The sequence below is a fragment of the Elgaria multicarinata genome, chromosome 7 (assembly GCF_023053635.1).
Source record: "Elgaria multicarinata webbii isolate HBS135686 ecotype San Diego chromosome 7, rElgMul1.1.pri, whole genome shotgun sequence".
Taxonomy (NCBI): domain Eukaryota; kingdom Metazoa; phylum Chordata; class Lepidosauria; order Squamata; family Anguidae; genus Elgaria; species Elgaria multicarinata.
The window spans coordinates 38,393,769-38,418,578 of NC_086177.1; the positions used below are offsets into that span (position 1 = coordinate 38,393,769).

The following is a 24,810-nucleotide window of genomic DNA, read 5'->3' on the forward strand; positions in this document are numbered from 1 at the left end:
AAGGTGGGACCTAAGGCAAAGGTGGGGGCCAAAATACCAAAAGTCACCAGCATATTTGATCTTAAAGCTCTTATACCGCCAGTAACTAAGCCTTAGGAGAGTCATTTCAACCCTTGAATAGGCAAAACACCACACAAAAGCTTGGAAATCACCAAATGTTCTGCAGTTGAGGGAAAGGGGAGTGGGGCCAGTGGAAGGGGGTATAGCCCCATAGGAGGGTGGGATTTGGCGGGTTTTTTGTCCCAATACACCGTAAGTGTACAACCTGAAATATTTGAGGGAGAAAATTACATTACACAGAACATTTTGTGGGAAACGGGGGGGGGGGGGGGAATTAAAGACCATAGAATGTACTTCCCTTACATTGTTTAAATTTAAGAGAACAAAACAAAATGAAGGTACAGAAAACTGTTGACAAACTAATTAATTTTAGCAACCCAAAGAAATAGCCATGATATGCTGAGAACCGCTAATCTGTTTCAAGAGTTCAACACTCTCCCACTGTGGTTGTTGGGGCACCTTCAGTTTTGCTGTCACAACTTAATTAGTTCCATTTCACACTGAGACATAAATGTATTTCAGTGACAAATATGTATTCTCTCATATACTTGCTAGGGATAATCACGTGAATAATAATAATAATCACAACTTTGAAACTGCCAAGCTTGTCTAATACTGTATTTGAAATTGGCATCCATAAGTTCCTAATGAACTTATGAAACAGACATTTTTCCATGGAAATATATAGCACTGGATTTTTTTTGGTCCATATCACTAGAGGTAAGTTAGACTAAGCATTAGTTACTGGCCCAATGGTGATCCTCATGGCTGAACAGAGATTTGAACCTGGATCTAACTAGTTCTTGTCCAACATTCTAAAGACTACACCTCACTTGCTAACTTCCCAAGATCCATATTGCCCAGCAGAGCCTTTCATTCCCAGCATCACTATTGCATCTGACTTTCCTTTGCACAAGTCTTGCTTTTCATTTGAAAGCCTCAGCTCTACCATCTGTCAACACTGTTTATAAGCGCTCTGGACTGGAACCATCATGTTGGTGTTTAGTACATCAAAGTAGAGAAGAAATCCCATGTTTAATATTGTTAAAAGTAGTATCTTTTGCTGGGTTGCAATGTTTCACAGGGCTTTCCCTAAGGTCAGTCTGCAAAGAGTGACATAAATTGTGAAGTTGCATATCATTGTTCAGTTAGACTAGGTTCAGACAACACGATAACCAATGATGCTTTACATAGTTGACAGTTGATTATTTAACCCACCATGGGTCATTGTGTTGTGTGAAGGAATTGGCCAAAATAACCGACACAAATAACCAATGCAGTGCAGAGTTGGCTATTCGAACCACCATTGGTTATCGTGTTGTGTGGAGGGCACCATTGGTTATTACTCGGACACCATTGGCTATTTCGTTAGCCACAGAGTTGCAAGGCAAGAGCAGTCAAAGTGGTGGCTGTCGCTCTAGACCAGCCAGCAGGATAGATTTTTAGCAGCATTGGCTGATGGGATAGTAGCGGGAGGACTGAGGGGGGAGAGGGGGGGGATGAGTGAGTCAACTCACTGTGGACTAATAGTCAACTCAGCGCTGATCCTAATCCTTAATTATTATCATGTTGTATAGGGTGTACCCCTAGATAAACAGCTGTCAAGTTGATTATTACCCACTGTGGACTATTGTATTGTCTGAATGCAGCCTGTGTTAAAGCACTGTTGTGAGACCAAGCTTGATATCAAGAAACATGCCATCCAAGTAGTTTTTATCATAAATATTCTTACTGTTTATGAAATAGAGAAATGTAGAACAGTAATATGAATGATTGAAATTGCACAGAATTGTGTGTTGAGAGGGAGAGGAGAAGAGGGGAAATGGGGATTGTTTAGGTATGTAATACAACTATCTTTCAATAAAATGTTAATAACATAATAATACACAATATCCTGTCAAGCACAAATACATTACTCTTCCACATGGAACTGGCTCTGATTATCACACCAGACATTATTAAAAATGAAACCTGACTCGGCAATAGCTACTTGTAGTAATATATTGGCAGAAGACAAGTTGAAAATTAGGATTCTTTGTTTTGGCAGAATAAGCTGATTCACTTATCTAGTACCCAAGGGCCTATTGATGTTTACTTGTGTCCAGAAGAAACAGACAACCCCAGTCCAATGAAAATGCAGGATCAAGACCACAATGGAAATATCTCAAAAAACGTTTCTAAAGGTAACTTGAAAATTGGTCATGACCAAATATATTTAGAGTTAAAAGTGAAGGCATAATTGCATTCGTCTGTACTGTAAATGCATAATGTGTTGAATGTTAGACTTCTTTGGACTAAATTAAAGAAGTATGTACCCTACCAGGAGAAGTACCTTCCCCTACTTTGTCATACTTGAATACTGGCTATAGCCTCTTACCTGTGATTGTAAATACTTCGATTCCCCAAGCTGGTAGTCAGGATTGTAGTATGGAAAATCCAGAACCAGATATTAATCCTACTATGCAAATACACTCATTCATGTACATGTCAAATATTTGGTCATGAGCGGTATATTTATGCATTCTAGGTATTATTAAACATGTATAATGTGTTGTCTTTAGGTCTTGTGATCTAACCAGAAATGGTCAGTCAGGTTTTTATTATACAAGGCTAAATCTGTGTCAGTTCTCAACATGGTTGTCATGGTCAGAGCATGTCAAACGATTGGTAGGCAAGTGCTCCCCAGCAAAACTCCAAGAGTTTTCTTTGGCAGGGAAAGAGAATGGATGGTTTCCACCACTTTCTACTTTAGCCCAGGAGCTGGCTTTGGGCAAGTGAGAGTGAAGGGAAGAGAACTATTTGGCACTGCCTGCATTTCTAGCAGGCTGTGAACATTGCTTCAAGGGCCAGGTATGCTTCTCTTAACTTGGCCTATGATTGAAAAAGCTGTGGGGGGGAAGAATGTTATGAAGGATGAAAGGACTAGAGCTCCTCCGCCCCACCCTACACATCCTACCAATGAAATCTCATAACTTGTTGGGAAGTCATTATTGTTGCACAATTACTTAAAGGGTTGTTGTGAGGAAAATATACTGTCAGTTTTTGGGGTGTCTGGTGACCTGTCTTTCCCCCTTTTTCTTTCTTTTTTGTCCTGCTTTATTTGCAACTACCCTCTGATTCCCCAAAGAAAGGGCAAGGGGAGGGGTGTTATCGGCTTCATGCTGCACCACACTGTATCTGCAAGGAAGTTGAGGCATCCTTCTCAGTCACCTTGCCTCTTTCTAGCCTTGGAACCGCATACAAGGAGGGAGAGAGGCTTAACGACTTGGGAATCCAAATTCATTTTAACGCAGATGTTTGCTTATCTTATGAACTCCGACAATCAGAACCTTGGTCACTTAAAATCACCGTGACTCCCATTTCAGTGCAACCCTCAACCCACCCTTCTCGCCCCCACCAGCTTTCTTATTGTTCCATTATTTTGAGATTCTCTCTTGGCTATTCCAAGATATAAGGATAACATTATAAATGGAAACTTCCTTACTCCTGTTTTTTTAAAAAAATAAAAGACAGTATGAAATTTGATACACTTTAGTTGTATTGTAGATTGCTGTACCCTTGTAAGTCATGCATATTGCAATGCTTAGCATGGCCAAAGGAGTGAATAGTCACACTGCCCTCCCTAATGGCTCCCCAGAGCTGAATTCTGTGCCTGGCAAAGGCAACTTCAGGGAATCTGTCCCTGAAGCAACCATTCTACCTAAGCATGTGTGCACCTCTGCTCACATATCACCAGCCACCTGAACTGAGCAGAGCCCTCGGTGTGAAATACTATGTTCTGCTAATGTGGGCAGACATAGCACCTTACTTTCAAAATAGAATAATGGGTGGAGGGGGGAGAGAATAACATTAATGTGAATGTAATGTGAAAAGCTTTTGTGTGCAAGTTCTACTTTGTTTTCCTTTTAAATTAACATCATGATATTTCTTGTAACAGATATGAATTCTGATAACTCAGGAGCTCTTGACTGTTCAGTATCTGCAACAACCATCTCCCCATTGGCCTCTACAACCAACCTTTTGCAGCAGACAGAGGACCAAATTGCTTCAAATTTTGAAGGGCCATTTGTAAGCTTGCTGCCACCTTTACTTCATGAAGATTATTTGCTCGGCCTTGGTGAAGAGGAGGGTATCAGTGACCTCTTTGAAGCTTATGATTTTGAAAAATTACCTGCACTGATGGATGGTTTTTTATGCAGCTGATTATTTCTTGTCTCTTTCCCCTACCCCCAGATGTCTAAAAATCAAACCAGAATACCTGCTGTCATTCCATGTTACCTATTCTCTTAACTCTTGTCGCATTTCAAGGTTAGCATTTAAAGTGCTTGATACTTGTAAAGAAATACTTCCTAGAATAGTGCAAACAGAACTGCAGACTTCCTCATCAGAGTAACCTTAATCCCATATTCTGGTAACTACTGATTTGGCAAAATATAAAGGAATGCACAGAGAAGTGGAATACCTATCCTTTCTTTTATTCTGATTTCATGTGTCTACAAGTTTCGTGAAGGGCTCAAGAACTGTTTAGTCGCATACAGCAATTCTTCCTTAATATTTCAAGCTGTGCCTTTTGTAGAGAGTGTATGTGTCAAGTCTTTGATTTGTATCGACAGTAATAGTAACTGCAAAAATGTATGTGTATAATACAGAAACAAAGATGTGAAATGGACTTCTTCCAAAGCTTTCTGGAGTCTGAATTCTTCTCCATGCTCCGTTTTTTGAGCAAATGTACCTAACTTTTGAGGAGATTAATATTCTCAAATATTTTTCATATAAAGTATACTTTTAATGTATTGCAGTCCTACGTAAAATGTAGAGACAATAGCTCCAATCCAACACAGTGTATCTGGAGCAGCCAGGACTACATGTTTGTCACCTTTCAAAGAAAGCTGAAACCTTGCATATCAGCTGTTTGAGAGAGAAAAGAGGGTGGGATGGGTGGATTGAGTCCAGCCTCCTGTTTCTCCTACTTGATCAGTCAATTGATGGGATTTCAGCTTCCCCCCACCAAAAAAACCCTACACATGCACAGTATCAGTTTATTCATGGAAATGTCCATCCATGTTGGGATACTTGTGTGGAAGTATGCTTCCACGGCATATAACCTCTGGTTGGATCAGGGTGACAATTTCCTCCATAAAAGCTGTACATTAAAAAAAATCCGTATTCAAGGAAGTCACTTATTAAAATATGAAACAAAGATGCACAGTTCAATTTTACTATCTGCAGTGTGCAATAGAACTGGTACGTAAAGTTTGCGGTACAAAGTGGGGCTTTGTGTTAAGTGCCTACTAGAATTGCACTGTGGGCTTTTTCCTCTAAGGGATACTATTTATGCCAAGCTTCACTTAATCAGAACACTGTGTTTATTTTAATGGGTTAGTTGCGTCTGCTTCCAATTTTTGGGAGTTGATACAAAGCTGACATTTCACCCAAAGTGTAAATAATATACTTGCCAGTACTCTTTACTGAATTTTAATTTATAACTCTTTGCTGATATAATGTGTGTTCTGAAATGAATAGAGTTCATACATCTTACACACAGTTGTATAAAATGTTGCCACTTTAGGTTAATTAGTTGAATCTCCAAAGCAGTTTGTGTTATCTTTTTCTATCTGATGCTTAATAAATTACTAAAATGTTTGTTTTTAATTATATATGTGCAGGTTTTCTGGTACCACTGAGATGCTGCTATAGACACTCACAAATTAAATGGCTGAGTAATAGTATATAAACTGTATGATTGAGCCTTGGAATATAATTGTGTTAAAAGGGCAACACATTAAGAACTGTTAAACAGTGTTAAGTGTGTTTTTATATATGTACAAACATGTGCATAGTTCATTGGTTATTTAAGTTGTGTGTTCTTAAACTTTAGTCATCTAACAGTTTTGTACAATAGGAATGTATTTGTAAAACCTGCCAGAATATTTTATAGCTGGTTTGTAATTTCTTGAAAAAAAATTAACGGGGGTCTGTAAATAAAAACACAGTATTTAAACTTTGTCTTGTGGAGGAAAGTAAAAATTTGTGTGAGCATGAATGCTTTTATGGTATGAAGGGGATTTCTGTGGGTAAAAAGAAATGAAAGGGAAAAACGTTATATGCCATTTTGTACAAATTACATACTTACCCAATGTGTGGGCAAAATACTAACCTTAATATACCTTTGAATAGTATGCTAGTTCTACAAATCTGTAAAATAATGTAAAAACAAAAACAGACAGCTTTGCATTTGTAAAGACAACCTGTCGTAGAGCTGCTACCTTGCCTCTTCAAATATATGTAACTGACAGATTTTTTATGGTAATCAATAAAGCTTTATATCAGTATATAAATGTTGCCTTCAGAGTTGCTATTACATTTTTTCAGCTGTCCCAACAGATTTCAAATGCATTTTATGCTTATGAACGCATCTTTGGGGCACTGAGAATAACATTTCCTAGCCACAGAGTGAATGGACTGCCATACTGTCATAATTTTGAAGGAAAAAAAACACTGTCCGATACAAATGGAGCTGCGGCACAGTATAGCAAAACTTAGCTTTATGCTCTTCTATAGCATATAACAGCACTTCTCAAACTGGGCAGGGACCACCAGTAGCCCTCAGTGCTACAGCCCACCCCCTGCACTCACCAACATGGAGGAATGAGAGAAGATGGGAGTTTGTGATGAGAATATGGGGTGGAAAAAAGGCTTATGCTGCATTCCTTTACATGTCTACTCAGAAGTATGTCAAATGATAGCATCTTGTATACACGTAGGACATGCTCGGATAATAGAAGGTATTTGAAAACATTTTGCAATATCCTACCATCACAGCTGAGGTTGAGATGGATGTTGCATTTGAGCATCTGCAAAGTTACCTTTTTCTTTGTGGGAGCTTTTTTAAATTAAGGATTAAGGACAGTTCTTCTGATTATGAATGACAGCTTCTTTTTTGGTGAGCACTAATGGACATCTTTTGTGACACTTTAAAACAGGTTTTAGGAAATGGAAGTAACAGTGATAACTTACTACCCCATTATTATTATTATTTATTTATTTATTTATTTATTTATTTATATAGCACCATCAGTGTACATGGTGCTGTACAGAGTAAAACAGTAAATAGCAAGACCCTGCCGCATAGGCTTACAATCTAATAAAATCACAGTAAAACAATAAGGAGGGGAAGAGAATGCAAACAGGTACAGGGTAGGGTAAGCAGGCACAGGGTAGGGTAAAACTAACAGTAGAAAGTAACAGTAGAAGTCTGCACAACATCAAGTTTTAAAAGCTTTAGGAAAAAGAAAAGTTTTTAGTTGAGCTTTAAAAGCTGCGGTTGAACTTGTAGTTCTCAAATGTTCTGGAAGAGCGTTCCAGGCGTAAATTGCAGCTAAATCACTAAGCATTTTCTTGATTGTCAGCTTTAGGAACCGCTGCAAAATAGGGGCTACCCTAATGCCCTTAATGGATTTTTTTATTCATCCCATAAGAGGTGGAACAGGTTAAACAACGAGAAGTTTCCTATAGAGCCAAATTAAAATCCTGGGAATTTGGAAAGCAAACCATGAAGAGAGTTGTGTATTTTAACTTATGAATATATTTTTAATAGATTGTAAAACATCTTCCCAAGGAATAGCCGAATCCTCTAAGTTTACTCAGGGGAGTACTGTAATTTTAAGTGGATTAGCAGGGCAATCCTATGCATTTCTACTCAGAAGTCAGCCCTGCTAAATTCAGTGGAGCTTACTCTTAGGCAATTTGAGTATTTGCAAATTAACCTAACGTAGTTTCCTCTCTCTCTCTTTCCAACTGCTTTAAATGGTGGGGGAGGGAAAGGAACCCTGTGGTTCTTGTAGTCTGAGGACTACAGATGGGAGGGAGTAAGGTAAAAATGTAAGTTTGTGCTCCGGCCAACGGTACTAAATCAGACTTCATGCAACTCGGGAAAATTTCTTCGTCGTTTTATTCCCAAATCCCTCCCGTTCAACTAGATTATACTTTTCTCTCAGAAATGCACGGACCTTACAAGAGGAGTTGCCCCCTCCCACCCCCGCCTTTCCCGTTTCACAAAGCTGAAGACGACCTAATTTGGTCCCTCCGGCACGCCGTCGCGCTGTTTCTCTCTTCTTACGCGTGTGGGGGGCGTGGCCGCATCATGGCGTCGTCCATGTGAAGCAAGAAGCCGCGCTAGGTTCTGCGGGTCAGTCTTTTTATTATTATTATTATTGTCATTCTTAATGGTAATGACGACCACCGTCGTCATACTTCCGACCGGGGGAGGGGGAGAGAATGGCCGCTGGAGGGAAGCGCTGAAGGACGGGTTGCCGCTTGGCAGCGGCTGTGGGGTAACCCCACTGCGTAGGATGGAGAGCGCGCGGGCGCCGTTCCGTTAAGCTCCCGCGCGCGCATGCCAGAGTTGCGTCGCGTCGCCCTCAGGCTCGAGCTGTGTCTCCTCACGGCAGCCCCTCCCTCATTCCCCGCGCGCGAGCAATCGTCGCCGGGAGTGGAGCCCCTCCCCAATCTTGCCTAACTCCTTGCTGCCCAGGCCTATTAAGGGGGGGGGACCCGTGGGCCTCCGTATGTTGGACTTCAGTTCCCATCAGCCTCAGTCAGCATGAACGACGGCCAGGGGTGATAGGAGTTGTTTCCCACACCAGCCTGAAAGTAAGCAGTCGCCGACGTACAGGGGACTGGTTTGCGCGGAGGAGGGATTTGCCCAAGGGATGGTGCAGGGGGCGGCGGCTTTTGAATGAAGGGGGTTTGGACACTGAAACTTGTGAAGCAGTAGGATAGCAACGGCAAGTGAGTATCTTCAGTATGTTCAGAGAGCATTAATGCTACCTTTACGGACCCCCCCCCCCCCCACAGGACACACCTGGTATTAGAAAGCTTTCTAGTGACAGGATGTGGCTACCAGCAGTAATAAAATGCAGGAGAAGTAGCTTTCTGTAATGGGATATTCGCTTCGGCTCTTTTTTTTGTTGCTGTTGCTATGGAAAGGTTTCCATTTCAATAGTTATTGGGGCCAAACCTTTTCAACTTATTCATAAATGATCTGGAATTAGGAGTGAGCAGTGAAGTGGCCAACTTTCCCGATGACACCAAATTATTTAAGGTTGTTAAAATGAAAAGGGATTGTGAAGAGCTTCAAAGGGATTTCTCCAAGCTGGGAGACTGGGCATCCAAATGGCAGATGCGGTTCAATGTAAGCAAGTGTAAGGTGCAGATCCAGGAATCTGCGCTCCTCACCCTTGCAGCCAACCCAGAGAAAGCTGTGCTGGCTGTCTCTCTGTGGTTGCAAAGGTGACCTCGGGGAGGGGGTGTGCTGGTGGGAGGAGAGAGAGGAGGCCGGGAAACGACATATCCCCCGGCCTCCACATTCTCCTTCTCACTCAAATGCACCCCAGCTGGATAGACGAAATAGCCCGTCTAGCCAAACTGCAGAGTGGTGAAGCTCCTCCCGCTCTGCATAGGATGCCCCTTAGCTTTGCATCACCATCAGATTATTCCCTAGACATGGATAGGATTGCACCCTAAAAAGGCTCTTATTCGTCTCCAAATTTGTTAACGTTCTTGTCTCAAGAATGTTCCTTGTCTCAAGTATATATGAAGTAATCTTGTTGAATTTAGGAAAATCACAGAACGTAATGTGTTAGTCGCTTAAAAGAGGAGTCTCTTTTCCAATATTTTGCATATATTAATCTTACTACTAATATCAGATGAAAGAGGAGTTTATCCTTTGGTGTCTCACCTTTCAAATAAGTTAGTATGTATATTCTGTGATTCAGTGTTTTTTGAATGACTATTACAGCCAGTGTATAAAAACTACAAGACAGCTCCGCCAGGAATGCAAGATGTCACTGCTCTCCTGATTTCATTTTCAGCAACGATATTTACTGTAAATTTTTGTATCAGATAACATTGTATCAACATTTTAAAATGGGATCCCCCCCCCCCCCGGCTGCTCACCCAGGGCAGCCCTCCGGCCTGGTGGTGTAACATGTATGGGCTATGTTACAGCCCTGTGCCACAAGTGTCATGCCCACATGTGTGTGTGTGTGTGTGTGTGCATTGACAATGATGGTAGGTTGGGCATCCAATGGCAGTTGGACCCTGCTTTCTTCTGTTGTGGTCAGTGCTGGGTGCATGAGCTAGGTTTGGTGGAGGGGGGTAGCTCCAGGGTGCTATACTTCAACCCATTGTCATTGGTGGAGCCTGGGGAGGGGTGGTGGTTGGGTGTCTGGATTGCGGGAGTAGATTGTGCTGCTGTGGAAGGGTAGGAGGGATGGCGACATCATCTGGCGTGGCTATGGCGGATTGTATGCCACATGTTTGGGACGCCAGTGGGGAGTGCCCAGCAGCTCAGAGGTGCCTTTTGGATCAGAATGGGGGTGGTGGACGAAGCACGGATTGGTGGTGACCACAGCTGGCAGTGGCAGAGCGGCCTTCTCCTGCCTGTGCTGCTGACAAGTGGAGAGGCAACAGCTACTGTGGCAGCTCCATAATAGCTGCCTGCACACATCTGCACTGCAGGGCCACTGGGATGCAAGGTGTGGTGAGCCAGAGGACTGCTGAGTTAACTGGGAGTGGGGGTAGTTAGGGTAACTATACTGTGTAGCGTGGTTCCGTGATTGTGTAGCAGGAGCATGCGGCATGGTTAGTGGTAACCACCCCCTCCCCTTTTGCATTTGAACAAATATTTATTTTGCATTTCAAAATAAAACTGTATAGGCTCTGGGCAATATCCATTGTTAACCCTACTCAGAGTAGACCCATTGAAGTGAGAGGTACTTAAATTAGTCATAACTAACCTGTTCCATTCATTTCAATTGGGTCTAAACTCAGGGGGATGCTACCCTCTGTTATCTATATAAGAACAAGGTAGTGTAAGCTTTATTGTGTGAGATCAACCAGACAGATTCTGCTCATTTTTGTTTTAAAGTGAAGTTTTGAGTAGACATGCAAAAATGTTGAAAGTTTGGAATAGTTCAAAGCTTGAACTTTAATAGCAATTAATTTAATCCATGCCAAACAGGCAGGGCATTCCCTCCACCAGCAGGATGAATCGACAGCCGTGCTTGGCCAATCAGTGTGCTGCGACTGCAGCCCCTGAGTGTGGTTAGTCTATTGCTGCTAGCGGTGGGGGAAGGGATGTAGGTGGCCAATTAGTCCACATGAGGGAAGGAGGGGGCGGGATAAGGGTGGGGCTGCCTGCAAATTTTGGAGGGGGTTCAGTATGCAAGAGCCATATTCGCATTATTTATGAGCCTCTCTAGTGATGGGACTGAGGAGCAAGAAAGTGGGAAAGGAGCAGGGTGTGGACTTTACAGTAGAAATATGGGCTTTACACTAGTTAAAAAGTTAATTGTTTTAATGTTTGGTCAGCAGTGTTTGTTTTCTTTTGTTTATTTACTAATAATGGCTCAGTTCAGACAACACATTTCTCAAAGGTGGTTTTAGAACTCCACAGTGGAGTTTTTATACCACTGTGGAGAAATACGTTATCTGGCGGGAAAACTCAATAGAACGGTGGAAGTTATTTGGAAAGCACTTTACACAGAATATCCGTGCTGCGTAGAGGAGTGTTCCTGCACAACTGTTGTGTGGCGGGTTCTGTGGAGTTTTCCATTGTGTTGAATTGACTTTTCCCTCTGGCTACAGAGTTCCCTGGCAAGAGCGGCAAAAGGAGCGAGTGCTGCTCTAGGAGAGCCTCCGGGATTGGTTTTTTGCAGCAGTGGTTGATGGGATACCATCGGCAGAACCGAGGGAGGAGGAACTGTCAATCAAACATTGGATGGGTTTTGTTCAACTCCACGGTATCCCACAGTCACACAACCGTGGAGTAGAACATGCTGTATGGGGAGTACCTCCTAGAGTTTTTACACTGCATTGACTGATGTGTTGTCTGAACTGAGCCAATGTTTGTGCAACATCCCAGCTGCTAAAGTTTTCTTGGTGGTTAATGATAAAGTATAAACACTTAAAATATACTTGATGTTTTAAGTTCTTGCTTTTTTACCATGTACTCCCATCTTTCGTAGAAAATGTCTGCCAGCTGCAATTCTCTTCTTGACGACATTGAAGATATTGTGTCAGCACAAGATCCTAAGCCTCATGATCGGCAGTTTGGCAGAGAAAGCATTCTTCCTAAAGTGCGAAAACGGCATTCACAAAAGAACGTAGAAGCAAATGATGATCCTCCCAGTGACAGGTATGTTTGTCTTTTAGAAAATGCTGGGAATCCTAAGTAGAGCGTTAAAACCACCAGCACTTGTACGTATGAGTTTCTTTATTTCCAGTGAGGTCAGTAAGATTATACTGGCAGAGGAGATTCCAGTAACTGGCGCTTTCTGAGATCTTGTGCCATCTCTGATTGTTGCTCTCAAGTTTGGGTTGAGAGCAATGTATCTTTTCTAAAGCATAACAAATTAAGAAAGAGTCATACCATTTATATAGAAAGGTAGAAGAAAAATACTTTTCATTATATCTCGATCTTCTTAGCCTTGCTATTCTTGTGGAACTCCTGCTTTTAATCTTAGAAGTTTCCTGTATGTTAAGACATCTGTCCTTTCCACCATTTCAGGACTAAAATCCTCTTTCCCATCCTTATTTTGTCACTTTTGGTCAAGAGCTTGTGGTGGGGCCAAAATTTATTTTTTTATTTTGTTCAATGCATATGAACACTCAACAAATAATGCATTACAATAATTTCTTTCCAAGTGATTTTAGTCCTCAGTGGCCAATACTCTATGACCAGGATGAAATGAAATTAATGTTCTTGTATCTCTTTTTTGGCAGTGTTATTCCTGGTGTACAAAAAATTTGGATACGCACGTGGGGATGTTCTCATAATAGTTCAGATGGAGAATACATGGCTGGACAGTTGGCTGCTTATGGATACAAAATTATAGGTAAGGAGTTCAACACATCTGGTTTATTTCGGAGTGTTCAGTGTTAGTTAGAGATTTCAGTATACTGTTCTATTTTTATTTATTGATTGCAGTTTTTTAGATCAATGTGATATGTCTCATTGGTACAGTAGGAACCCCAAAATTCATAAGGAAGTAAGGCTTTCTTATCCCTTATGGACTGCTGCTTGGATATCAGATTAAAACACACACTTAATACGTTTGGTCAGCTCAATTTTAGAGCTACTGAAGTTTCACTTTCGCTCTGTAGAGGCTGGCCACATTCAGGTGTAACAACAAACCACAATTTGCTATTATGAAAATGTGTCATGGTTAGTGTTGACCTTATTTCATTTCTGTTCATTTGTTTCATTTCTATACTGCCCAATAGCTGGAACCTGATAAAACAACTGACATAAATGCTCCATCATAAGTTATCAAATGCCTAGGAGTAGAGGAAAGTCTTAACCTGGTGCTGAAAACATGACAATGTTGCCTCCAGATGGACCACAATGGTGAGAGCATTCCACAATCGGGACTACCACCAAGAAGGCCCTGTCCCTTGTTGCTGTCCTCTGAGCTTCCCTCAGATGATGTCTAGGTTAGAAGAGGGAATCCTGAATTGTGTAAGGGTTTATAGATTAAAACCAACTTGAATTGGCCTTAGAAACATGCAGCCAGCCAGTACAAGTGAGACAGAATTGGTGTCACATGTTCAGAACTTCTGGTTCCTTCTCTCAGTCTGGCTGCTACATTTTTCAGAAGCTGCAGCTTCTGAACAGTCTTCAAGGGCAGCCTCATGTAGAGCACATTGTAGTAATCTAACTTGGAGCTTATCAGAGCATAGAATATGAAACCAGGTTATCCCTGTCCAGAAAGGGGTGTAACTGGGCCACCAAGTTAAAGCTGGTAGAAGGCATTCTGTGCTACTCCAGGAGACAATGATAGTTCCAGGAGAACCCCCAAGCTGCAAACCTGTTCTCTCAGGGAGAGTGCAACCCATTGAGAATAGGATGAACACCTTCTTTCCAGTCAGAATAACCACCAGCTAACAGCATCTCAGTCTGGATTGAGCTTCAGTTTATTACCCTTCTTCCAGTCTATTGTTGCAGCCAGGCACCGATCTATCATCATAGCCTCAATTGATGAAGATGAAAATGAGAACAATGCACTCCAAAACTCTGGATGACCCTAATCAGTGGTTTCATGTAGATGTTAAATAGCATGAGGGACAGACAAACTGGCCCCTGTGGAACTCCATGCTGTAGAATCCAAAGGACTGAGTAATATATTCAAAAGCTTCACCTTCTGGAGCCATCCATCCAAGTAGGAGGAGAATCAGTACAATGTAACATCCCCCATTCCCAGCTCAGTCACCTCAGAGAATTACTATGGTTGATGTTATTGAAAGCCACTGACAGATCAAGAAGAATCAACAGGTTCACACTCCCTCAGTCTCTCTCCCAAGGTAGGTAATTGTATAGGGCAACCAAGGCTGTTTCTGTGCCAAAATCCGGCCTGAACCCATCTGAAATGGATCCAGTTAATCGGTTTCATCCAAGAGTGTCTAGAGCTGGTTGACAACCACCCTCTCAGGGACCATGCCTAGGAAAGAAACTTTTGCCAAGCTGAAACTGATGCACTGTCTGTGCTGAAGAATGCGGATTTGGCCAAAATTGCAATGTACTTTACATAGAGTTGCCTTTGAAGAATATTTGAAGCTGCAGTCCATCCTGAATACTGTGGCCCAATAACTATGTGACTCCCTTTTTGAAACAATGGCACTGGCTTCTGATCTGTTTCTTGGTACAGTTCAGACAGGGCCGGTGCCAGACTATTTTGTGCCCTAGGCAAGGCGAGCAACTTGCCCCCCCCCCCAAATTGCCAACTTTGATTTTTAAGAACATGTTTTGTAGAACAAATAAAAAGCACAGAACTTGAAACTGCTAAATTTATTTTAAATTGCAAGAATAAGTAATAATTTTAACAGCATTGAAGAATAACCCCTTGAAGGCTGGATGATGCTTTGTACAGAAGCCAACAGGCCACTGTGCAACACAAACCAATTATAGATCGCCATGTAATAGTCCAAAGCTCTGGGAAAGGGAGATACTAGACCCCTTTCCTGCCCACCACCTCACTTCCCCGGGTTGACGGAAAGGCTGCTGTGGTACCTGATCCGCTGCTGCTGCCTTGCCTGCGTACCTTTGCATTGCTGCTGCCCCCCTTCTTTGGCACCATCATGTGCGGCTCGGGCAAGCCCAGGAAGCAAAATCAAGCTGTGTGCGGCCTCCTCCGCATGAGGACTGGGCAGCAAAATCAAGCAGCGTGTGCACTGCCCGGACCAGCGCGGCCTTCCAGGCACCGCCCCCCTCCCTTTGCATGAGGTCTGGGCAGCAAAATCAAGCCACGTGCATGCCGCCCAGACCAGCGCGGCCTTCCAGCCGCCACTGCCGCCGCCATATGAAGCAAACGGACCAAGACGAGGCTGGAGGGGAGGCAGGGAAAAACGAAGGTGATCAGAGGACAAGAGAGAGAATAAAAGAACATTGCAGGCAAGACTTGAAAGATTTGTGGGCCGGGGTGGGGAAGTAAATTGGTGAGAGGGTCAGAGAAAGCTGAACTCCGACTTTGAGAAAGGGCAGTGGGGTGGGCAAAGGGAAAGACGGCTTTTGACTCAGGGAGAAATAAAAATAAATAAATAGGAATCAAAGCAGGGACGGGGTGGGTGGGTGGAAGCCAGAAAAGGCACGGAGAGGCAGGTGTGGGGGAGAGGAATGCACACAAGGTGAGGAAACGCGGCGGCAGGGGTGTGTGTGATTAAATAAAAAGGACTTGGTGGGTAGGGTCACTAAGGAGAGATCTTCAAGGGACAAAACACACACATACGGAGCGGGAGGGGAGGGGGAAGGACAAACCAGGCAGAGCAACACAGAGAGCGAGAGGGTTTGGGGTAGCTGGAGGTGGCGAGGGGGAGGGACGGTACGCTTGCTACGCAGAGACAGACAGGAAGGCGGCTCCGATCCCTCCTGCATTATTATTGTTGTTAATTACCCTCCTCCTTATTCCTGAAAAAAATTTCCTTTTATTTTTTCTCTTTTGCTGTTTTTAAGGCTTCCCCCCCTAATTTAGTATTTCCCCCCTTGAAATCGTGTGAGATCTCAGCCGGGTCCTGGCCCACTGCGCCCTTCTGAGGGCGGCGCCCTAGGCCGCTGCCTAATTTGCCTATAGCTGGCACCGGCCCTGAGTTCAGAGACTTGCATGCTCACAGTTCTATGCCATTTTTGGTTGATCCTAATAAAGATATTGTCTTACCATAGATTTTAGCATTTTTTGTTAAAGACCAGTACAGCTTACTTTGGCTGCTTTTGGATGTCATGATAACCCATATAAGCTATTCACAGTAGCTCCCACCCCTGTTCTGCTGCACTTCTCCCGCCTGAGCAGTGGCGCTGTTTCATCTCTGAAGCACTGGAGGTTTGCAGGATCAGGACAAAACTTCATATGCAAGAAACAGCTCTTCTGACTACGCTTTCCTCACAGCTCAGTAGCCAGCCCAAATAACCCATGGTGACCACCACACAACATGATAACTCATGATGGGTTAAATAACCCACTCTGCAGAATGTGGTTTATTAGAGTGGGTCATTTGGGCCAAATAAGCCATTGTGCATTAAAAAAACTCACACCAGATGATACAATAACCCATGATGGGTTAATTAAGCCATTGTGCCTTAATTAACTTACCATGGGTTATTGTGACGTCTAAACCCAGTCTTTGTTTCTTTTTATCCAAAATTGAGTAGAGTGATGCCTTTATTAGGACCAACCAAATGCCACAAAAGGATGTGCAAGCTTTTGAGTTTTCCATAACTTTTCATCACCCTAAATGGCACAGAAAGCAGCGGGTGGGGGAAACAAAAAATTCACAGGTTAGGCCAGATGTTGTGTCCATGAGGTGTGCAGCTTAAACTCAGTCTCAAGATGCTGATGAATTAGTTTCTGGTAGTATCAGATTATGCCTAGCATTCTGGGACAAAGAAGTTGACCTGCATTTCTGAAAACATAAATGCTCGCTGTAACTCAGAACTGTCTCTTGCTTTGGGTGAAATACTCAGGTTCCTGGGTAGGCAGAAAGCAGAAGTAAAGAGAAACATGACAGTATTTATATTAATTTTTGTTGGTTCACTACATTAAAAAGTCAGTTGAAGCTAAATTGTGTAGTATTATCTAGTTGATGGAGAGGATAGAACCCTAAAAAAGGCCCTGTTCAAGTGGTAGAAAATCATCTTCCTTTGCTGGTAGATTCCACTCTGGATGCTGCCCAAACTGGAGCTTGCAACCTATCTGCCCTGTGGAGGCTGTGGAGATTCCTCTCTGACAGTTTTACCCCCTCATGTTATTGTCTTAACTTTATTTGTAACAGGTTGTTTGCCACTGGAACTATACACTACCCTTTTATAATACTGTTTTCAGTTATTGTTTTTCACATTTATTTCTAGCAATCTTTAACCATTATTGATTATACTTTTCATATACCCTCTTCACTTGCACAGTTTGCCATTGTACGGATCTTAAATTGGGTTGCAACATCAAGAAATTTTAATAGCATATATTTTTGAATTTTAAAATGGCGATTCACCAGTGGAATTAAATACATGTGAAAAGGAATGTTACCTATTGATAATTAACAGTTGTAAAGCTACTGTATGTTTAGCATGCTGTAGGTGGCAGCGTTGGATAATTTTTTCTGTGCTTTGGTTGTGTTAACCAAATTTTGAAAATAATCTGTCATACTCTAATAATTTTGAAGTGATAGTTAAGATCTTGCTTTCATTTCTTGTATCAAAGCCTTAACTAGCAGCAATTAATTCCACCCCACACCATCTTGGGATCCAGTAGTTACTATTCTTTTGCTGTCAGTCATTTTTTTTTTTTAAAAAAAAATGTGGATAGTGATGAGATTGATTTGGTGGGACTATCTAGATTTGATTATCAGATGTTATCCAATTATAAAATGAGGATTTATGTACATTTGTGAATTTAAAGTTAAAAGTTTCTATTATGAAACTTTGGTTTTGAATGTTGGATTTCAGTTATATCTTTAAGGGAGCTTTGCTTTGAGGTTTGGATGCACAGTCTTGACTTTGAAAAGTTAGTTTTATAGGTAAGACACTCTCTCTACTGCCTTGACTGACCAGTAAAGAAATGTTGAGGTCATGTTGGATAGTTAAATGAAAACATTGACTCAGGATGCTGTGGTGCTGCAGAAAACAAATTCCTTGCTGGTGATTTATTGAATTGGAAATAAAACAGCTAATATAATAATGTTCATATAAATTTCTGATTGCTGATCTGGGATAACCAAGATAATCAAGGAGTTAGACATCTTCCCTACTTGGAAAGGGTAAAGTGTTTGGACTTTGTAGCAGAGAAAAATTGTTGGGGAGTGGGGCTAGGAAGGGATATGATAGACTCTGTCAAAGTTATGCATAGTGTAGAAAGAGTAGTTGGATTCCCCCCCCCCCTTATAATACTAGGACTCATCTGACTGGCAGTAGATTCAGAAAGGTGAAAGAAATCATACAGTGCATAGTTAATGGAGTTTGCTGCCATAAGATGTGCTGATGGCCACAGGTTTAAAAAGGGATTGGTAAATTTATAGAGGGACAGGGATATCAGTGGGTATTGGCCATGATACCTAAGTGGAACCTTTCTGGTTCAGAGGTAGCATTTTTCTAGTTGCTGAAGTCTGGCAAACAGTGGATGAGGGCTGTTGCCTTAATGCCCTGCTGATTGGACGCTGTTGGGATGCTGGACTAAATGGAACCTTGGTCTGACCCGGAAGCATTTTCTGAATGTTAAATTATCCTCACCCAATACTTGATATTTTAGTAAATGTTGAATAAGCTACCGTTTGTGTTTCTGAGGTGAAAGATAGTAGCTACATTACCGAATGTTATTGCTTGAGACAATGTGTTAGGTGCATATTTCGAGTGGATGGGTTTAGTTAAGTGGAATATTATTATTTTCACTATTTTGCTAAATTTGCCCACAGAATTTCTTACTGTTTTGCTAATGAGTGTCTAATAAGCTGTGCATAGAGCTCCAAAATTGAAGGATTTTTTAATCTTTCAGATGGTGCACACAATGCTTAGCTTTTCACAAAATCTTTTAAAGTTTCTTCTTAAGTTAGCTTGCCAAAATGGATGTGGTAGAGACCACATTTCTTTCAAGGAGCATTCTTTATTTCATTAACTTCTAACTTCATCCTAGTATGTATCTAGAAACTTTTGCGCTCCCCCTAAATATACACGGAAGGTCAGTTAAATGTTGTTGCTAAAGGGCTGACTTATTGAAGACTAAAGATTTTACTTCCCTGCCAACATAGGTTGGATGTAGTTTGAGCTTTGCAACTCAATGGCACGCTTGTGAATATTTTTGGCATTTGTATCCCACCACAATGAAGCATTATTTTGTGTAAAAGCTGAGGAAGAGACTCCCACTGAGCAGAAGACACTGACATTTGTCTTGTATGTCAAATCCTTGGCATGGGGGTTACTTACAATGCAGACTAACTTTGTCTTGGATGACTATAAATAGCCGTTTTACTTCATCCAGCCAAAAGTGAATTGCTGTTGATTAGTAAAAGGTATCGCAATATAAAGGAGTGAATTTTTTTGGCTTGGTTTTTAATATAAGACAGATCTCTTGGCTGCTCGTATATTTTTAAGACTTTCAGACCTTGAAAGTTCATTGGCTAGATTTCAGGGGCAAACATGCTTGCTCATTTATTCCATGCTGCGGTGGTTTGCTATAATAGAATCCCAAATTGTGTTTGGCTTTTAAAATATAGTTGCTTATTTATGGGGTGGTATCATCCTGCTCTGTACAAGGTATGTAAGATTTACCTGTCAGCAGAAAAGAGAAAGGATATCAAAACATTCCATGGGTGCATAAGGGTGAATTTATAATATAATCCAGTGAAAATTTAAAGAGCCCCTTTTCTTTTAAATTTCAGTTGTTCTCAGGTCTTAATTGATATGACATGGGAGAGAGTTGCTTTCCTATCAGAACATTTTAGAATAAGTTTAATGGCTGCTCTTGAAAGGGAGATTATGACTGCAGTCATAATCTTGAAAGGGAGATTATGACTTAACTTGGAGTAAGGCCTATTGAATGTAATAGGATGTACTTCTGACTAAACTTACATAGGAATGCACTGTAATAAATGAATTCTCAACCTGAAACTCCCTCACACTTGAGTTGAGAATATCCTCAATATATTTACCTCTGTATGCCATTTTTAACTGGACCCAGTACATTTCTACAAAACAATTCTTGGGAGAAATGATATATTTCAATGTCTCTCTCCCTTATGGAAGGGGTCATGTTGCAAGGCCTCTCTTCTTTAGAATTGGAAGAAGGTGGGCTCATCTGACAAGTAATGCTTTATAAGTGAATTGTAGCCTAATGAAACATCACATTGAATTGGAGTCAGAAGCTACCAGGTTGCTAGTACAATTGTGTTAGATAAACTACAGATCTGGTCTCCCCATTCCTCTCCAAATGGTGGTCTGCTATGATTTTGCACCAGCTACAGCACCAGTATTTCTCAATAGCAGCTTCTTCTAGAGTACATAAGGGCAGATAGACGTTTAGTCTATAAAGACATGACTGACAAGCTATCAGGTCCCTACTTTCTAAGAAGGGTTTTGGGTGCATATGAGGTATAATGGATGTCAGCCATTCATCTACCACATAACTCCCATCTTTACCCCCTTGTAACAGTATTGATTCTAGGTATATACCCTAAGGGACTGGGATGAACCATTTCACATGATGATAATGTCGATTAAGCGTTACATTGCCACCAATTTTAACAATGGTTAATACTAACTAGGGCTTGTTCATAACCAGACGAGTTAGAAGTCTTGGTTAAGAGTGAATTGTAGTTAGCATTTAATATTGTTAACAGTACCAATGTAATATTTAACTACTCAGGTTAACAGGTATAATTTGTGTGTGATTGTTTCGGTGGGCACAATAATAGGACTTGCCAGAAGATGGCACTGTTTATGCTTACACTAGATATTCTAGAGAAAAGCTTCCTCTCAGAGACTTTGGAAAAGCACTGACACTAGGTTAAAAAGATTAAGTTTTATTAGATTTAATTTTCAGTTTTGTCACTCAATAGATCAAATGAGAAATAACCTTGCAGCTCATGAATGAGCTTTTACATAACTAAGGTTCGTTCATATTTTCCAAGGTGGTCTCTAGTAAATTCCCATTTAACTTGTTGCATAGTTAATAATAAAATAGTATTGCATGTCTTTGTCCTTTGTATCATCCTGACAGATAATTTTTTGTTAATATTTGTTTCATAAATAATAATTCTGTCTAACAAGAGTTTTTGACCAAATTATTAATCATGTCATTTGAGACTGTGGTAATTAGTATGGTTTTCCAACTTACTAATCCAAATATTTTCTTACTGGAACACTGACCTTTATTTTCAGAACTGGCATGAAACTACTAAGAAAATCAAGGCTGTAAAGGTAGTAGTTTCTTGCACTGCATTCTATATAAAACATAGAAAATAATTAATGCTGCATGACATTACGGGAAATTTTCGAAAGCTTTCAATCAAGAAAAGAGGCTGTATCCAAATACAGCTTTCTGGTGTTAAGACGTTAGCAGCATGCTGCAGATTGGGCTTTCAACTGTCCAATCAGAGTGGTATATTGTGTTTTTTTCTCATTGCGATCCATGTTAGCTAGTGGTTTTTACTGATAAGCTGGATATAGAGAGTACTAAACAGTTGTGGTTTACTTACCATAAAGGCTTGGTGTGTCATCTCAAAAAAATCCGAGGTACGGCATATTTTAAAAATAAGTTTCATGTATGTAAGTTGTGGACGTTGCTTCCCTATATGTGGAAATGTCTTCCAGAAAAGAGAGTAAGGTGGGGACGATGACACAATGTCCTATTTGCAGTTGCTGCTGGCTGTGCTTTCAACATTGCACTTTGGGAGATACGTTCATACAGCTAAGTTAGAAGACTGCATGCTTTCTAGAATTGTGAGCTGAATATTAGACATAAAGTGTGTTGGCTTTCAAATAAAAGGCAACATCCTTGTTATTGCATAATTCTAATTTTAGATATCATTTTGTGCATTCTGTACTGTATTTCTATAGCAGCTAGTGATGATCTTTCTCAGCTTACTGTTGCTTGAGAATAAATATCCTTAAAAGTAAAATAGAGTGCTTGTGGCTCTTTTGTGTGCAGCCTGTGGTTCTTATATATAGCCTACAATGAATTTAATTTCATGGAACTCACCTTAGCACTGTCTGAAATAGCCTAGAGGTCTTGATAGGAATCATGTACATGATTTAAATAATGAATTTTAATTCTCTGTGATTAGAGAGCTAAGACATGGTGTTTTGTTTTAGTTTTTACAACTTGCTGTGGCATAGGCCAAATGTTGTTTTTAAATGAGAGAAGGATTATTCAGCCTCTCTAAAACTATCCAGTTAGCTGGGGTCAGCACACATCGGATGGTTTGTAGAATTAGTCCAACAGTTATTGCAACAGATCATGTTATGGTATTCTTATATATCAACCTTCTTCAACCTGGTTTCCTCCAGGTGTTTTGGACTTCAGCTCTCATTGGCTCTAGCCAGCATGGTGAATGATCAGGAATTCTGGGAGTTGTACTCCAAAACATTTGGAGGCCACCAAGCTGGGGGAAAAATATTTGTTGTAAGAATTGGTGTTGAGTGGAGAAATTATACAAAAGTATTAGTTTCTCCTCTTCTCCCCCTCACGTTTTGAGATAGAGAGAGACTTGCAGATTATAAACCTCTGGTGAACTGCCCAGAGAGCTTCGGCTATTAGAAGGTATAGAAATGTAATAAAGACATAAATCCAGATACCTTGCTTCCTTGAACCTAGACTTTTTTTTAATTTTAAAGCCATTAAATAATAACTTTCTCTTTCAATTTACAGGTTTTCATAGGGTTTGTGTTTGGAGTAATAAGGCATTTGCTAGGACTTATTAGTTGTAACTGATAGATGTTAATTTTTTTCATGGTATAATTGGGTTTGTGTAGGATTGCAAGAATGATTTACTGTCCAGTTCCACATATTTCTTTTGACTTGTCAGCTTTCAAATACTTTTGGAATACAGAATGAACAACTGAGCTACACAAACTGCTGGTCAATGTGAATAGTACATGAAGGCTCAACTATTCCAACCCCCTCTCTTTTCAAGGGCCAGTCAATAACAAAAAAGTGTAAATTAAAGCCATTTTCATAAATGACATTTCCTTAACCTCTGTTTAGAAGAAAAACTGTGCTCAGTAATGTCTAGAGATCATACCCATGTCTGTTTTACTGGGCATACATATGCTCAGAGAAAGTCCTGATTTTCTAGTAACTTTAATGTATACAACAGCTTCTAGTTGCTTGGCTGCATCTTTGGTCCTACCTTATGTTTTACTAGTTTCTGCTGTATTCCATCATCTCAAAATGAAAAGTTTAAAAAGAAGATGCATTTATTATTGAGCAAAGAAAAATCCCTAATGGAGAGAACCTTTTTCACTTACAATTCACTTGCTTAACTCCTGGCTCAAGCCCCAAGGACTGTGTTTCATCTGCCAGAAAAATACTTTTTCTTCCTTGAAGCTTGGAACTGTTCAAACTCAGTGCTATCCAAGGACTGTTGATGCCAAAAATCTGTTTCCTTCAGTATTTGATACCAAGGTAGATTTGTTAGATACATGTAACTTCTTGATGAAACTGTTTTAAAAACAAGTATTCTGTACAAATAAACTGGGACAACTCATTCTCATTTAAACGGTTGGGAAAACATAGGAGTGAAATTTTGGGGTTGAAACTTTAGGATTGAAACTTTCTGAGGAGGGACATTCTACATTCTCATTGGAACTACTAATGTATTCTATTTTGAACTATTTGCAAAGGTAGACTCAGAGCTGCCAGGGTTGCGTATTAATAAGAAATAACTATTTTAATTCTGTTACTTCTGTATACTTTTCTCAACTCCTGATAACTGAAACATACTTTTTTCTGAATTAAAGTGGGTGACACCCTTTACTTTTACAGCCAAAAAGGTTTAAAGTGGATAGGAGTAAGAATGGCTTGCCCTCAGAGGAAAATTGCCCCATCTTAATGCATGTCATTGATTTGGATGTGTCTCCTGAATGGAAGGAGGCAAGTGTGGAGCAGTGATTGGTGCTCAGATGTAATAGACAAGCAGCATTCTTGAAGGACAGGCAGTTCTACTGCATTTTGCATATGATCCAACTGCACATATTGGAGAGGCTCTTCAGCATTACCTGCCTCCACTAGAGGCTTATTGGAAGGAGGCAGTTCTAGAGCAGTAAATCATACAAAGACACAGCAGATGCCCTCATCTATGTGTGGGTACCTCTGTCCGTGTGAAGACTGATAATACAAATGCAATATAGTTCCTGTGCTGAATGCTGGGATGCATGAATGTGCCATGAGAATACTGTTGGTGTGTGGCAAAAAATAAATTAATAGCTTACAGGAGCCTTTAATTAATTAGTTTCTTGCAGCAAACTAGCAATTTTCTCATGGCTCATTAGTGTGTCCCAGCACACATTTTGGGAATGCTTGCATTTGTGTGTCAGCCTTCCAAGGCGCTCAGTGATGTAATGAAGTTTCTGTGAAGCATTCCACCTTCCTGGAGGTTTCTAGCATTTTAAAATCAGCTTCTTTACATTGTGGCCCTCTCCAAATGTCTTTTGGCTGGCAACTTGTCCTGTAATCCCTTTATCTCTCTAAGGCATTTTTGTATGGTCATAGATGA

The 24,810-nt window shown here is 40.8% G+C and overlaps 2 protein-coding genes across 3 annotated transcripts in view; both read left to right on the plus strand.

The window, feature by feature from the left end:
- The window catches only part of E2F3 (E2F transcription factor 3), a 29,167-nt gene extending 22,769 nt beyond the window's left edge, over nt 1-6,398 (plus strand). For both annotated transcript variants that reach the window (XM_063130443.1, XM_063130442.1), the window contains exons 6-7: nt 2,108-2,243; nt 3,998-6,398. In XM_063130443.1, coding sequence (XP_062986513.1) covers nt 2,108-2,243; nt 3,998-4,263 — 402 coding nt within the window. In that variant the 3' untranslated portion in view covers nt 4,264-6,398. The remainder of the gene's footprint in view (nt 1-2,107; nt 2,244-3,997) is intronic.
- Nucleotides 6,399-8,174: 1,776 nt separating this feature from the next.
- The window catches only part of CDKAL1 (CDK5 regulatory subunit associated protein 1 like 1), a 342,956-nt gene continuing 326,320 nt past the window's right edge, over nt 8,175-24,810 (plus strand). The window contains exons 1-3 of the mRNA XM_063130444.1: nt 8,175-8,248; nt 12,090-12,259; nt 12,847-12,959. Of these exons, the coding sequence (XP_062986514.1) occupies nt 12,093-12,259; nt 12,847-12,959 (280 nt within the window). The 5' untranslated portion in view covers nt 8,175-8,248; nt 12,090-12,092. The remainder of the gene's footprint in view (nt 8,249-12,089; nt 12,260-12,846; nt 12,960-24,810) is intronic.